General features: G+C 46.9%; 1 protein-coding gene across 1 annotated transcript in view; it reads right to left on the reverse strand.

Moving 5' to 3' along the window:
• Positions 1 to 986: 986 nt before the first annotated feature.
• nrp2a (neuropilin 2a) overlaps positions 987 to 15,332 on the reverse strand; it is an 86,701-nt gene continuing 72,355 nt past the window's right edge. The window contains 5 exon segments of the mRNA XM_023997818.2: positions 987 to 3,383; positions 3,569 to 3,628; positions 8,943 to 8,975; positions 10,334 to 10,430; positions 11,146 to 11,411. Of these exon segments, the coding sequence (XP_023853586.1) occupies positions 3,067 to 3,383; positions 3,569 to 3,628; positions 8,943 to 8,975; positions 10,334 to 10,430; positions 11,146 to 11,411 (773 nt within the window). The 3' untranslated portion in view covers positions 987 to 3,066.

The raw sequence follows: 15,332 nt of genomic DNA on the forward strand, positions 1-15,332 counted from the left end.
GCTTACTAACAGATGGTAGTGCGCTCCTCTGTCGGTTCGGGTGTTGTGTTTAGGGACCATAATTGGGCTGTTATGTTGCACCGCAGAGCGTGCTAACAGCCGCACCCACTTTGACTGGGTAACAACGTGTCAAGGCTCTGAATCACTGGTTGTAGAGCAGTGGGTGTTACTACCTCAGTAAAGAGCCCACTCAAAGCTGAGCCACGGTTCCCAGGAAGTATCGAACAGCGAATGTTGTCAATCCATTGTGAGGGATATGAAAAGTTGAGACAGTTACCTTTTTGGTTTGTTGGGAGCCAAATTTCCCACTTCAAGTGATAATTCGCTAAACTATGTAATTTCATTCAACTTTCCCTTTAAATTCAATTCACAGTCTATTCATATTATGACTTCATCCATTTTCTCCCTCTTACCAATACCAGCCAAAGAAATCCTTGCAGTCACGGATATGTTACACGCCATACTTTCCTGTTGTGTTAGTGTTTAGGTTTGAGGGCTGACATGGCCAAACAAAACCATGTGTAGGAGATGGGGAGCCATGTAAATGGAGGAAGCAGAGTAATCACATGTGTGTGTGTGTGCGAGACGCTGGACACTTCAAAGCTGTAATGTTGGAGCTCCTAAACAAGGGCGACTAGAGGTCTGGGCTAATGGGAGGCCATGGAGAGATGAGAGGAAAACTATGGCTGGCTGACACTGTGTGTATGCATGTCTGTGTTCATGTTTGTGTTTGAAAGCCAGTGTGTGTGTGACCTATACAGAGAGTTTGTGAATACAAAACGGTGTACAGTGTGTGAATAGAAATGTGCCTGTGAGGCTGTTTGTTACAGGTGTTTAAGTGTGTACATGGCTATAGACAATACAATGTACTGTGTGTGCGTGTATAAGCCGAGGTTACCTCAGTGTCCTCATACTGACAACCCATCTGAAACTCACACAAAGCAAGACAAATGAGCACATCCAGCGATGACCACCAAAACCCACTGTATGGTATAAATCCTTTATTAAATAATCAGAATAACAATATTAATAACAATCATAAAAAGAACATTTCTGTACAAAGCCCCCAAGCAACAATTAGGTCTGACCAGAGTCAGGGTGGTCCTTGTGAGGTTTAGCCCCTCACTTGCCCAGGGAGGTGTGTTTTAGCCCCTCCTGCCCAGACAGATTGGGCTACTGTTCTGTATCTGTAATCTGATACGGGCTACAAAGGCAAGCTGAACCACAGAAGCTCCAAGGCACCTGGAAGAGAGTCAGTGGGCCCCAGTGATGAGAGCCTCTGGGATAGGAGAGGGAATGTGGGTTGTTGGGGTGGAGGGCGGAAGGGAGAAGGGGATAGGCTCCACCTCATGGCCCAGCAACCCCCTCCAACAACCTGGGCCTCTTGATCAGCACTAGCCTGGTTCCACACCAGTGCCTCCAGACGCACACAGACCTATACATGCCCAGCATCGCATCAGAATGACCAGGATACTATTTCTTGTGTGTGTGTGCTAGCATATGCACGCTGTGTATGCATGTGTGTGTGTGTGTGTGTGATCAGCGTGTGTGAAAGTGAGAAGTCCGAGGTACAGTGGAAATATTTACTGTTCTCTTTCCCTCTCCTCCTTCACAAGGCTAGATAGTCCAGAGGGAGCAGATGTGTGTTTAACTCCCCCTCGTTTACCTCTCCCCATGAACCTGTTTCCTGTTAAAACGCCAGCCTCCTCGCCGTGACAACGCAAAATGGAGTCAAAGTGTGGGAAAAAAAGAGCAACAAACGTCAAACGAGGAGAGCACGAAACATGACACCAAGACCACATTGGTCCACTCTGAGGAAATGGTGTCCTTCCATTGGTGTTTCCTCTACCAATCGCTGACTTCAAGCTCAGATGCGTGTCCACTGTCAAGCAATGGTCTTGAATATATATATATATATATTTTTATTGTGTCCCACTTTGGGTTTTATTGTTGATTCGTTCAGAGTACATCGTCCCCGGAGAGGTTGATTTAGGATTTAGTGATCCATTGATTCATTGTTTTCTTCTCTCTTAATCAGTTCTCACTTGTAGACGGCTATTCAGTCTCTGCCTGGATTTCCCAGCAATCCACGCGCGGCGCTGACCAAAACCATCGTTCACCTCGGACGTTTTTTACTTCACCCAGCCACAGTTTACTGTAAACACCGCCGTCAACCTTCTTTTCGATACAACCCACCGGCAACAGCAGCCTGAGACGAAATCTAACAATAAACTCCCTTGCTTTCGATCTTCAACAGAACACGTTTAGAAGAGAACATGATTAGAACCCCCCCTCCTCCCTCCTCCTTTCTTTATCAGCATTTACAGGCTGGCAACGGGCCGAAACAAGAAATAAAACAGAGAAGGCTTGAACAAATTACAAAAAGACACACACCAAAGACGRTGATTCGTCTAAAAATACCACAGACCTGTCAGAAAAGGGGGTGGAGAACTGAGGCTGATGTGTTACAGAGACGCAAGAGTCTAACTCAACAAAAACACCGCTTCATAAAGAATTCACTTCACTAGGTTCGAGGCCACTGTGTCCATGTGTCTAAGCCACTGTGTCCAGGTGATAGAGAAACACAATCTAAGCACCTGTCTAAGGCGTTTTCAGTGTGAAGGAGTTTAGCCTCACATCTTTCCAGTTTAAAAACTAGACCTAGAAAACTATGATGTATTTATATGGAGTTCTGAATTTTGGGGGGGGGGGGGAATAGTAGGTATTTGCCCATTGATATGTGTTGATATTTGAACTCCCCTGGCAATGGAACAGTCTGCTATAGGGACCACTTTGGGAAATACCCAGTCCTTCCCTCATTGGTTTTGGTCCAGAAAACCCCACCCTGGACTGCACCACTTTGATTGAAGCAGGGGGGGGGGGTCTCAGAGCAGTCTAAAAAGTGGCTTTTCCCCAAAATGTCCTTCCATCTGGCAGGTGTAGTCCTTCAACTCAGAAAGGAAATTCACAGTCCGAGCTAAGCAGAGAAAACAAAAGAGGAGATAATCTCCTCAAAATGGCCGCCTCTCTCCTTTCCTCTACCCCTCTCCTCTCTACTCTTTCTCCTCATGCCTCGGTGCAGCAGCGCTGCTGGTTGAGCTTCACCTTGTGCTTGAGGCCGTCGTACAGCTCAAAGTTGTAGTTCTCCAGCGTGGTTGAACTACGCGATGACAGGCCACTGTAGGAGCACGTGCAGTAGAGCAGCAGGCCGGCGCACACAGCGCCCAGCAGCACGCCCAGGGAGCTCATAACGATGATGGTGACCAGGATGGGGTCCAGCGTGTACAGCCACGAGTTGTCCTTCTCTGCCGAGGAGGAGACGAGCGTCTCCGGTTGCTCGGAGGACGGGGCCGCCGTACTCAACTCCTTGGGGAACGCCCAGCCTGGACGAGAGGAGAAAGAGAGAGCGAGATGGAGGAGAGAGAGAAGAGAGAGGGGAGAGGGAGCGAGAGGAGGAGAGGAGAGAAAAGAGAGATGCTTATTAGAAGCTAGGCATTTTTTCACATTTGGAAAAACATTTTGCCGTAATGGACACATAAAATACATTGTAGTTGATGGAAACACTTACCTCCATCAAACTGGTTCCTGCCATTAAAAAGTCTGCTGTCTCCAAACTCTGGTCTCTTATCTATGAGAGAAGAAGATACAACAGAATGATTGTACAACGTATGCACAATGCCAAGTATCCATACAGTACATTTTGGTTTCGTGCAATAATGTAAGCTGTCTATGTCAATCTTCCTTCGCTGTAATTACTAATTAATGACTATAATATGTGTTGCGACTGCTATAGCCCAATGGCGTACAGACACATACCACAATGTAGAAAAATATCACTTTATTACCACAGACCATATTCACATTCATTTAACTATTTCAAAACACACTTTTCACATTGCTCACAAAGAGGTGCAAAGCCCAAGTAAAGTATCAGCAAACAATTTTACCACCATCATCATCATCACCATCATCATCATCCTCATCCTACAAATAGATTATGCACTGAGCTCTAAACAGATAATCAAACACAGTTCCCATCCTGGCTTCTACGCACTGCGTTGCGATGTGGTGTGATCATCATGAGATACCAATGGGTATCAACACTGAGAGTGGTGCTTAGAAGTGCTCAAGCCTCGCCCTCCGCTCAACCCCCCCCCCCCAAAATTCACCCCAGCGCTGTTTTTTGAAAATGGCACTTTAACTTCAGGTTTATTGTCATCTTGAGAAGTGTGTGTGCAACACTTGGCATATGGACAGAGGTGGGAGTAATTGCTTGGCAAGAACACCTTAACTGGAGCCCTCAACGAGAATCATTAATATGGTCTCCAGGGGCAATGGCTGTTGGCTGCTGGTGTGTGTGTGCCGGGGAGGGGTGTATGTGCGCCTGTGTGAGAGAGAGTGTATGTGGGTGTGTATGCGTGAGAGATTGTGTCTGTGTGTGCAGGAGACGGGGGAAAAAAGAAAAGTGCTTACTACAGCCTAAATAAATGTTATCGCTCCATTACCTGATTAGAGATATTAAGAGCTTGGAGAGGACCTACGGTGAGATGGACAGAGTGGGGGTGCCCAACCCCCAGTTGATTTAAAAGCACATTGTGAGAGGGTGCCAAAAAAACTTCTTTGCTCTGAGAAAACTAAAAAGCCTGATCACCACACACATTCACCCCACTCAATGTGGCCCGTATAGCCCTTTGATTCACCCCCAGATATTATAGTGGCTTCCATAGATGGAGGTATCACTCTAACCCAAACACATTCGGTTGTCCTACTTAAAGGGACAGTTCATTACAAACTCAAAGTTTGTCAGATGCTTTCAGACCTGGGAATTCAAATCAAATTTATTTATATAGCCCTTTGTACATCAGCTAATATCTCGAAGTGCTGTACAGAAACCCAGCCTAAAACCCCAAAGAGCAAGCAATGCAGGTGTAGAAGCACGATGGCTAGGAAAAACTCCCTAGAAAGGCCAAAACCTAGGAAGAAACCTAGAGAGGAACCAGGCTATGAGGGGTGGCCAGTCCTCTTCTGGCTGTGCCGGGTGAATTGGTCTTATGTTGAGATAAGTTCACATCCCAGGCCACCGGCTGTAAATGGAAGCACCATCATTTACTGATTTTATTTAGTTTATCTTTTCCACTCTTTCGGGGTTGAGGCATATAGGTGGATCTACACAACTATGGGATGTGGACTCATCTCATAGACTGCTTTTGAGATCGGAAAGCACCTCTGACATATTTGGTGGTTAAATGGGCAGGAATTGAACTAAACTACCTCTGGATGTACAATAATGGTGAGATTGATAACTGTTTATCATTAAAGGGATAGTTCACGCAAAATTAAATATTGTTTTTCTTCCCCTGAAAGCAGTCTATAGAATCCATGCTTAGGCTTTATTTACATGGCCACCGTTTTGTAATTTGGGTGAACTTCCCCTTTAAGGGCCATCTGATTCTCAGAGCTCTACATAACCACTAACAAACCAACTTAAATATGCGCTAGCTATTATCATAATTGGGCCTGGTCCCATTTGAAACATATTTCCAATTATCTTGGCCACCGGCTGTTATATCATTACATTCCTTGCCATTTTGTTTATACCCTCAACTTTCTAATGAGGGATGCATCCTGCCAGCATCCATCTTAAGTGATAGGGAAGCATTGTTTGTAGTTTGTCTTTGGTTTCTATGTTTTGGAGCATTCTCGACTAAGAGCACACGCAACAGAAGACAGAAAAAATGGCTTCCAGCTGTTTGATAGTATTGCATAGAGTTGGATGTGGGGCTCACCAGCCACATGTTGTCACATGGGTGACGCCATTGAGGACTTTCCAAGATAGAACACAAACAATGTGGGAATGAACATTAATCACTGATGATGATGATGATATTATAAAGAGAGGGACTCTTGCTTGATGCAGGGTTTCCGGTGTGGGACGACTAAAATGTTATTCTTGAGCTGCGCGAAAGAGATCGATTCCTCAGGTCAATCAGAGTGACACATAAAAACGTCATATTCAAACATGCTTTTTTTTTTTGTCTTACACTGGTAATACCCAATAACCCGGCCCATTCATAATAAACAAAACATAGTTACAGTGTATCTATTTAACATCTCCTTCAGTAATAGTAACACTGACATCTCAGCAGCCTGTCCTGAAACACTGTCTTCACAATGAAGTAGGTCCTGTAGAGCATCCACTGTCTCTGACTGTAACATTCCCCCTCCGCTCTCTCTCTTCTCTTTCTCTCTGAGTGTTGCCAGCAGAGCTGTCAGTAAGACAGTATCTTTCGCTTGTCTGTTTGTGGTCTGACAGCGCTGGATGGTTTTACATGGCTGAACCACTACACCCACACCGGGCCGGGAGGTTAGACCACACTGAGTGTCTCCGTGCTGGCGTGATTCCAGGAAGCCCATGGGATAGGAACCAGAACCAGAACCAATAGTCCTGTAAGGCTGGAGGTTGGGTTTGAAACAAGCCAATCACATAGATCGCTTCATCTCCACGTAGTCCGTAGACACATTCAAGTTATAGAAATAGTGTTGGAAGAGCTAGTCTGTGAACAGTAACATCCACCGCTGATGAAAGCAGGACCCAGAAAATGTCACTGTCAATACCACTCCAATCCTTGTCCCCCGTGGCGTCATCCATGAGCCATCAAAAGGGGAGGGGCTTTAGCTGTAAGGCCCACCTCTTCCTTTCAGCAGAGGGCATATGTTTGGTGGCCGTGGTTATCTAGCCTCACGGTGAGCACGGGCTCCGTCCCTGGAGCGGCCGTTACCGGGTTACTGGCTGAGCACTGGGAGTACTGAAAGACCTGGGACTGGCTGTGGTAGGCCACAGAGAGCTGGCTCTTCTTCGCTGCCAGCCTTCGTCGATGGCAACAGAGCGCTCGTACCAAGATGGCCACTGCCAGGAGTATCAGGGCACCCCCGGCGGCCACGAGGTAGTACCAGAGGGTGGGTACCAGTGGCAGCGCCAACGTGTCTACTGTGGGGTCACTCCCGCCAGGAACACCTCCCCCTGGTGGAGAGATAAGGAATATGTTGGCTCGGGGTGTGGGGGGTGCAAGCAAAGCACATCCAATGGACTGCTTTGTTTTGGTGTTTATTTTTCTCCCCTGTGGCTTTCCATCACATGAACAGCAGGCGTACGAGCACATGGGCATGCACAAGCATGCCGGCTCAAACGGGGAAAAAAGTTATTCATCACAGACAATGGCTGAAATAAATCAAACGCATCGGGTTTTTTTTTATCTGAGGATTGAAGCTTGGGTTGCAGTCGATGGCGAGAGAGGTGATTCTCACACTAAGAGCAGTGGAGCATAACTACGGATTGTCAATGAGTCTGTGGGATTGAATTGATCCAATGAATAAAGCTCTGATGTAATAACTTGGTGTGAAACAAAGGGCGTGGTAATTAGCTGTAACAGAACGCACACACACACACACACACTGGACAGACTAATTAACTTGTCAACAAACAAATTCAGTTTCAAAGAAATCAAACCAAAGAGGTTTCAAGCATTGTGGTTGATTGTAGGTTGGAACCTGGGTTGGATCAAGACACAAACTATAAGTTGCTGACTGTTTGTAAATTCAAATGAAAAATCACTGATGCAATGTTATGTGACTACGCTGACGAAGTAAAATGCTTTTTTCCCCAATGATGAGCCACTATTTCCTGTTGGCACAGGAAGTTCCAATGCTCCACTGACCAATCATAAGACCCCATGGAGCCTACATAGGAATGTTCTGGATTGTTCTCCCTTTAATTTGGCGACAGTGATGGAATTTGTTTGGCAGGTTCAAAATGGATTTCCTTGGAAAACACATTGCTCTGATCTGTTCAAGTCTTTGTTTTCGTTGCTCTCTTGGCCAGTTCTTTCCTCTTCAAGCCAAGAAGTATCTCAGTGGAGACCCTAACCAACACCCAAACACAGCTCCTCTACTTCAAACCTATGAACCCCTCTTACATTCTTTGCGAAATCGCCCTAACAACATCTTCCAAGACGCAAGCTCTCCTATTCATACAGGTCTGTGAAATCCTACGCCGATAACAGTTTCCAAGCACTCTTAGGTCTAAGCTAAGAAAAAGGAACAAAGGTTTAAGGGGCCGAGAGGGAGAGAGGTTAGAGAGAAAGCGAGAGATAGCTGAGAGACTCCATGTACGGTGTAGAGTTGAAGCCACCCTGAGTATTCGACCATGTCACATAATTACAGAGTGAAATGGTGCGTGTACCTGCCACTGCACTGTGCACACACTCATTAGACAAAGCTGAGAGGATGAGAGAGACACCGGCGTCGCAGCTGAGTCACTCTATTTAATTACGTTTCACTACGAAGTGTGTATGTGTGTGTTTGTGTGTGTGCGTGGGGGTGTGGCGGTGTGCATGAGTCTGTGCGTGAGTGTGCGTGGGGGTGTGCATGAGTCTGTGTGTGTGTGTGTGTGTGTATCTATGTGCGTGCGTCACGGTGGAGGAAGAAATTGCACACATCACACACCCAAATTCCCAAGCTCTTATCTTATTGGAACCAGCAGCCAAAAACACTATATCAAGTAATAACATCAATCCCCTATAGCTCTCCCAATATTTCTATTGAGGCAGACAGTTCATTTAAAACCATGGATGTCAACGCAATAGTATGAATTTCTCTGCAATAAACTGGATTCTGCTGGATTCAGTGGGCTCTGATGTCGTTTGATGATGTCTGGATGCTGATGATGATTCTGGGAATCGTTTGTCACCAAGGCAGCATTAATCAAGCGGCGAACACAGCTCTTGCACACCCATTTCTATTGATTGGACTGGGCTTGTCACATGGGTGCCATCAAGCAAAGCTCCCATTAGCCAAAGCTAATACAGTGCAGCGCAGCGAGCAGGAAGCGGATACATTTGCACAGGAAGTGACATCATTACCCGGCTAAAGAGGCGCAAACTCACCTGTCATGTCGGGAAGGAAGGCAACGAAGGGTTCTGAAAGAGAGAAACAAACAAGACTGTTTATAACCTATACAATAGCTAGGAAAGTCAGCCAAAAACATTAAAACAAATAGAATTTTGATTCAATTTCTGTTGGCAGTGATATCACTCTATTGCCTATTGACAGCTTTCTTAATACTTCAACTCAAAAGAAATACAATGAAAGAGCATGTGGGTATGTCTCTTGGGCAGAATGCAATGTCAAAGTGTGTGTTATTGTGAGTTGGGAGACTTGGAGGGCGACTGTGGGAAGTTTGAGTCATTCAAAGTTGTGGAGTCCAGTTGAGCTGGGAAGGTTGCTGCCTGGCTGGCTGACTGCACACACAACGTTCAGTCTGATTGACTTGGAATGGCAACAAAAAGCATGGGGGCCTGTGAGAGGGGCGACTTGGGAAGTGGGGCCTTTTTTGGCTGTAACACCAATGTGCTGTGAACAAACTCGACTGCACTGGTTGATAAGAACACTCCCAGCATGCCTTGGGAATGAGGAAGAAGGAGAAAATGTGTAGAGGGGGAGAGGAGTGGAGGCCCTTCCACACCGGTTGACAGAGGGGGGACGGGTTTTCATCTTTCGTCTAACAACCACACTACCGTACACATGCACACTCACTACCCCCCCTCCCTCCCCACACACACACACACACACAGCCCAACTCCATGAAGTCAAACTCGATGATGGCAGGTTTCTGGCTCAGAACCCACAGTCTGTCTGTGATCTGTTTAAGACCTACTCCTAAACCTCCCTGCTCTGGCTAGATTAAAAGCCCAGCGCACACACAGGCACGCACACACCAGTGCCGGATCTGTTGCTTTGACGGCTCTGGAAAGCTCTGTTTACAGATACGAGAGGAGAAGAAGAAATCTAACGAAACATAGATTAGCATCGCAGGGGCCCACGGGGCGTTTATGGCCTACTTTCTATTCTTCCTTTCTTTTTCTGGCAGAGGAATAACACTCCACTCTTTCGTTCATTCTCTCTCCTTTCATCTCCTCGCTACGGCTTTCAGAAGTACCAGTCAGTCTATCCCCGAAATTCTGATGAGGGAACTTGTGGTGTGTGTTTGTGTTTGTGTGTGTGTGGGGTGTTTAAAGCACAACTGGAGTGACAGGTCGGGGACCCCAAGGGAGGAGAGGAGGAGGAGGAGGAGACAGAGGTAGAGAAGAAATGAGAGAGAGAGAGAGATAGAGGGGGGAACAGAAGTTGAGTGGTGTGGTGGGATGACGGAGGAAAATAACTGGGGTGCTGGAGGGTCAGGTGTGTGTATACACATGTATGTATGTGTGTGTATGCACATGTATGTATATGTGTCAGTGAGTGTGTGTATACATGTTTGTATAATCTGCAGACTTACGTGTGCACTCCTCCAAAGGTGTACCAGAACTCATGTGGATGTTGTCGATCATGATATGGCCCTTGGTTCCGTGGTCAACGAAGCCTTCCATAACCACCTGAGAGGAGGAGGAAGAGTAGGGGAAGGAAGAGGAAGAGTAGGGGAAGGAAGAGGACGAGTAGGGGAAGGAGAAGGAAGAGTAGGGGAAGGAGGAGGAGGAGGAAGAGTAAGGGAAGGAAGAGGAAGAGTAGGGGAAGGAGGAGGAGGAAGTGGAAGAGTAAGGGAAGGAAGTGGAAGAGTAAGGGAAGGAAGTGGAAGAGTAAGGGAATGAAGTGGAAGAGTAGGGGAAGGAAGAGGAGGCGTAGGGGAAGGAAGAGGAAGCGTAGGGGAAGGAAGAGGAAGCGTAGGGGAAGGAAGCGGAAGCGTAGGGGAAGGAAGCGGAAGCGTAGGGGAAGGAAGAGGAAGCGTAGGGGAAGGAAGAGGAAGCGTAGGGGAAGGWAGAGGAAGMGTAGGGGAAGGAAGMGGAAGCGTAGGGGAAGGAAGMKGAAGYGTAGKGGAAGGAAGAGGAAGCGTAGGGGAAGGAAGAGGAGGCGTAGGGGAAGGAAGAGGAGGAGTAGGGGAAGGAGGAGGAGGAGGAAGAGTAAGGGAAGGAGGAGGAGGAAGATTAGGGGAAGAAGAAACAAATGACCTACATGTAGATGCAGGGATATATCTTATACATAAAATCGCTGCAACACATAACCACTAGTAATATACTTCTACTTGTTTCTCCAGCTAACTCCAACAGACTATTTTCATGGAAGGGAGAGGGGAGCATGCTGACGCCCGAATACCTGGAACTCTTTGGGGGATCGGGGCAGGATGGTGCGACCCTCCTTCCAAACGGGTCCCTGGTTGCCGCGGAGTGCCCAGAGAAGGGTCTCCTCGTGGTGGGCATCGCGGAGAAGGATGCGCAGGGTGCCCTGGGCCTCTCCCCACAGCTGGTAGGAGAAGAGCAGGCAGAGAGGCCCCATGTCGAGTCCCACCATGGGGCTTAGGATCCTGGCTCGCTGCTGCTCCGTCTTGGAGTTGGCTTCGACGTACAGATAGCTATTCAGGTCTGTGTGGGGAAGGGAGACAACGCAGTGGTGGGTTTAGAGACTTGAGATGTTGCAGTGAGGGGAACACATGGGAAATACATGCACACACACACACATGAGGGAGTGTACACACATACACAATAGCACAACTACAAGGTCAGACTTACAATAGCACAGGGATATGATACATACCAAAACACGCCTAACAGAAGAATAGGGTCAGTGAGAGAGTCAAGCACAAAGGGAAGGGGATGAATTCACAGCCAACCCAAGGGAGCCATTCCCATTCCCATTCAGGTCGACCCAGTAGTCAATAGCATTGTGTTAAACACAGTCAGTTGTTTATGGAAGAAGATGTTTAGTTAGTAAATTGGATGTGGACTTGGAACCCTGACGCGGGGGGGGGGGGGGGGGGGGTGGGTTTGGGGGGGGGGGTGGGGGGGGGGGATTGTAAAGTTAAGTGGGCGATGGACCAGTATCAACACAATCCTGACAAAATCACCTGTGCTTTATCGCAGTGTGTGTTAGAGCAGTTAGGTGAGGGAACCACAGATACAAATCATTGCGCGTATGAATATTGTCCAAGAGGCACTAGGTACAACGAAGTGACGGATATTGCCGTCGCCATATTCCAACTGAATGTTCATGTATAAACCGTTGTATATTAAACTGACATGAATGATGTAATATATACATAAATAGTATATGTTATGTCCCCTGTACCCAGGCAACAGGTGTCTATCTTCAAAATCTGATTAAAACGATCATTTTGACCCCATGGACTTTTAGTCCTCGCATCTATAGCTCCATCTACAAAATTGTTTGGTGATTACATTTCTCCAGTTCGATCCCTCAGCTTCATAGAAAACATTTATTTTTTATTTTTTTCATAGAAAACACTTTTTTATTAAGGAATGGCCCTTTATTGCTGTTTAGTTGAAGCTAGACCTTAGAAACAGAACTCGATGAGCACAGCGCACAATGTCATAGTCATTGACCTCGATTGTGATGCAGCTGTGATGTCATCCGATCACCTGTGAAGCAACGTTCTAGAAGTCGGCCACATCATTTAGGCACTTGAAAGCATCGCCTGTCACATTGCTATCTGCTCTGAACAATTAAAAAAAAAACATATAATTACACCAACTTATTTCAATAATGGACTATCTCCAATATCTGAGCCAGTTTGGGCCCCTCCATCCCTTCCCTTTGGACCAGTTCACCTGGTTAGTGTTGAGGATGGTTCCTAAGGACGTTCTCGCCGCATGGCTGAAAACACAGATTACAGGAGGATCTCCCGTGTCTGGAGTGGCTGCCTACCAGAACCTAAACCAGGTTTGTTTGGCCTAGATTATAGTGAGTAGTCTGAAATGGCAACTTATTCCCTATATAGGTAGGGAAATACTTTTGACCAGAGCCCTGGGTCTAGGGCGGGTTTCTCAAAAACACTTTGAGACAAATACTGATGTAAAAAGGGCTTTATAAGTACAATCTGATTTAATGATTGATTCATTGCAGGGACAATGGCAAAGTCGATTTTTGAATACACCACCTGGAGGCCAGTTCCAGCCCAACTCAGGCCCTGCCACCTTGCAGCCAAACTCCAGCTATGGACAAGGCCAGGATCATTTTATGGACTGGAAAGAGGGGCCCCAGATCAACAACAACAATCAAGTGCATTGTCATCAGGATGTGGAGCCAATGGATGTCAATGATGTTGTGGAGGTGAAAGACAACAGCCAATCAGTAGCCACTTGGCAGGCAACAGTCTGGCCCAGTCAATCATCACCTAAAGGCCAGGCAACAGTCTGGCCCAGTCAATCATCACCTAAAGGCCAGGCAACAGTCTGGCCCAGCCAGTCAGCAGTCACTACCAAGAACACAGTCTGGCCCAACCAATCAGCAGTTACTACCAAGACAACAGTCTGGCCCAGCCAGTCAGCAGCCACTACCAAGAACACAGTCTGGCCCAACCAATCAGCAGTCACTACCAAGACAACAGTCTGGCCCAGCCAATCAGCAGCTGCTACATTTTGGTCATCCAGCCAGCAGAATGCCGCTATGTTTTGTCCAACGAGCCAGACAGCCACGAGCCAGACAGCAGTCTCCAACAACCAATCGGCAGCCTTCGCTAAGAGAGATGGGGGCGATACGAGGAGCAGCAGCAGTCATCAGGACTACGACCCCAAGAGGAGGAGGATGTAAATGTGAGGGACTCAGAGTTATCTGTCACTCAAACGGAGGGTCTTTCTCACAGCCTAATGACTCAGTCCAACACAGGGACTTCAACGTGCGGATCACAGCATAAGAAGCTGCGGAACCACACGCGTGACTATTTTCAATAGAAAAATAAAAGTTGGATTTATTGCAAACTAAATTCAGCGTTGTTCCTCTGTGTCCATGTTATGGTTACTGTAGCCACATGTACACCGTAAAAGAATGTGCTGTCGTGGAGGGAACTAAATCGTTGATTTGATTATATTAAAGGTTTAAGACCACCTGTTCAAGGACAGCAATCAGCATCCGCAATGTGAATCCAAGATGGCGTAGCAGTCGGACGTGTGTTTGTCTCTGTCCCATGTAAATAGCCGGTTTCGTCTTTTTTTTTCGTATATATTTTTAATCTCACTTTCCACCTATGATCTAAATATACTTTCCCGCAACCCGCCTCACCCAATGTGATACGGATCTGCTATTTTTATACGTTATAACTGGAAACTCAATCAGCAGCTAGCCAGCTAACTAGCTACTAGCTAGTAGTAACTGTTAGCCACGGCTAGCGTTCTTCACCTTCAGCTCGGACACCAGCCAGCTTAACAGCTGATATCAACCAGTTTATTGCGCGATATCAACCCAGAGCATATCAGACTGATTTTCTCACCACATCACCGGATTCCTGACGCAAGCTCTGGACAATTACACCGGATCATCGCAGCTAGCTAACTGCAACCGAGTAGCTACTGCTGGCTAACGCCTCTGTCCCGAAGCAAGCACCAGTTAGCCTTGAGCTAGCCTCGAGCTAGGCCCATCTGCCGGCTAGCCGAAGAGGTCTACCAGCGAATTCTTGGGCTACAATACCTCTTTTTGCCAATTGGCCTGGACCTTTTTTTGCCGACACAGAGCCCTGCCAATCCATCACAACTGGTCTAAATCAGCTACAAGCTAATTTAGCCATTTTTTTTGCCGCTGCTAGTAGCTTTTACCTTCTGCACAGACACCAGCCCTGTTATTAGCCTGGATATTACTCACCAATTTACCGGCAGCTAGCGCCACTGCCACGAAGCTAGCACCAGTTAGCAAACACAATTCTACAATTCACAACCTCTCTTTCGCCACCGCCATCCGGCTTGGATTCTCTGTCGACACGACCACGTCTGAGCAGACCCCTCCGTCTGAGCAGACCTCCCCCGGGCTACTAACTTTAAACGCCGCGTGCTAGCTTAGTGGAGGCCTCCCTGCTCCATCTACGGCTGCCCCCTGGACACTATGATCACTTGGCTACATAGCTGATGCATGCTTGACTGTCCATTAATTCACGGTACTCCATTCTGTTTTATTGTGTTTTATCGGCTCTGTGCTTTAACTCAGGATCTGTGTGTAGTTAATCCGACCCTCTCTGCCTAGTCGTCGCCATTTTTACCTGTTGTTGCTGTGTTAGACTAGCACCCTGTTATTGCTGCTGTTATCTTACCTGTTGTTTTAGCTAGCTCTCCCAATCAAGACTGCAATCACTTTATGCCTTACTGTATGTCTCTCTAAATATCAATATGCCTTGCATACTGTTGTTCAGGCTAGTTATCATTATCATTGTTTTGGTTTGCAATGGACCCCGTAGTTCCACTCTCCGTACCTCTGATACATCTTTTGTCCCACCCCCCACACATGCGGTGACCTCACCCATTGAGACCAGCATGTCAGAGATACAACCTCTCTTATCATCA

The sequence above is a fragment of the Salvelinus sp. IW2-2015 genome, linkage group LG12 (genome assembly GCF_002910315.2).
Source record: "Salvelinus sp. IW2-2015 linkage group LG12, ASM291031v2, whole genome shotgun sequence".
NCBI classification, from domain to species: Eukaryota; Metazoa; Chordata; class Actinopteri; order Salmoniformes; family Salmonidae; genus Salvelinus; species Salvelinus sp. IW2-2015.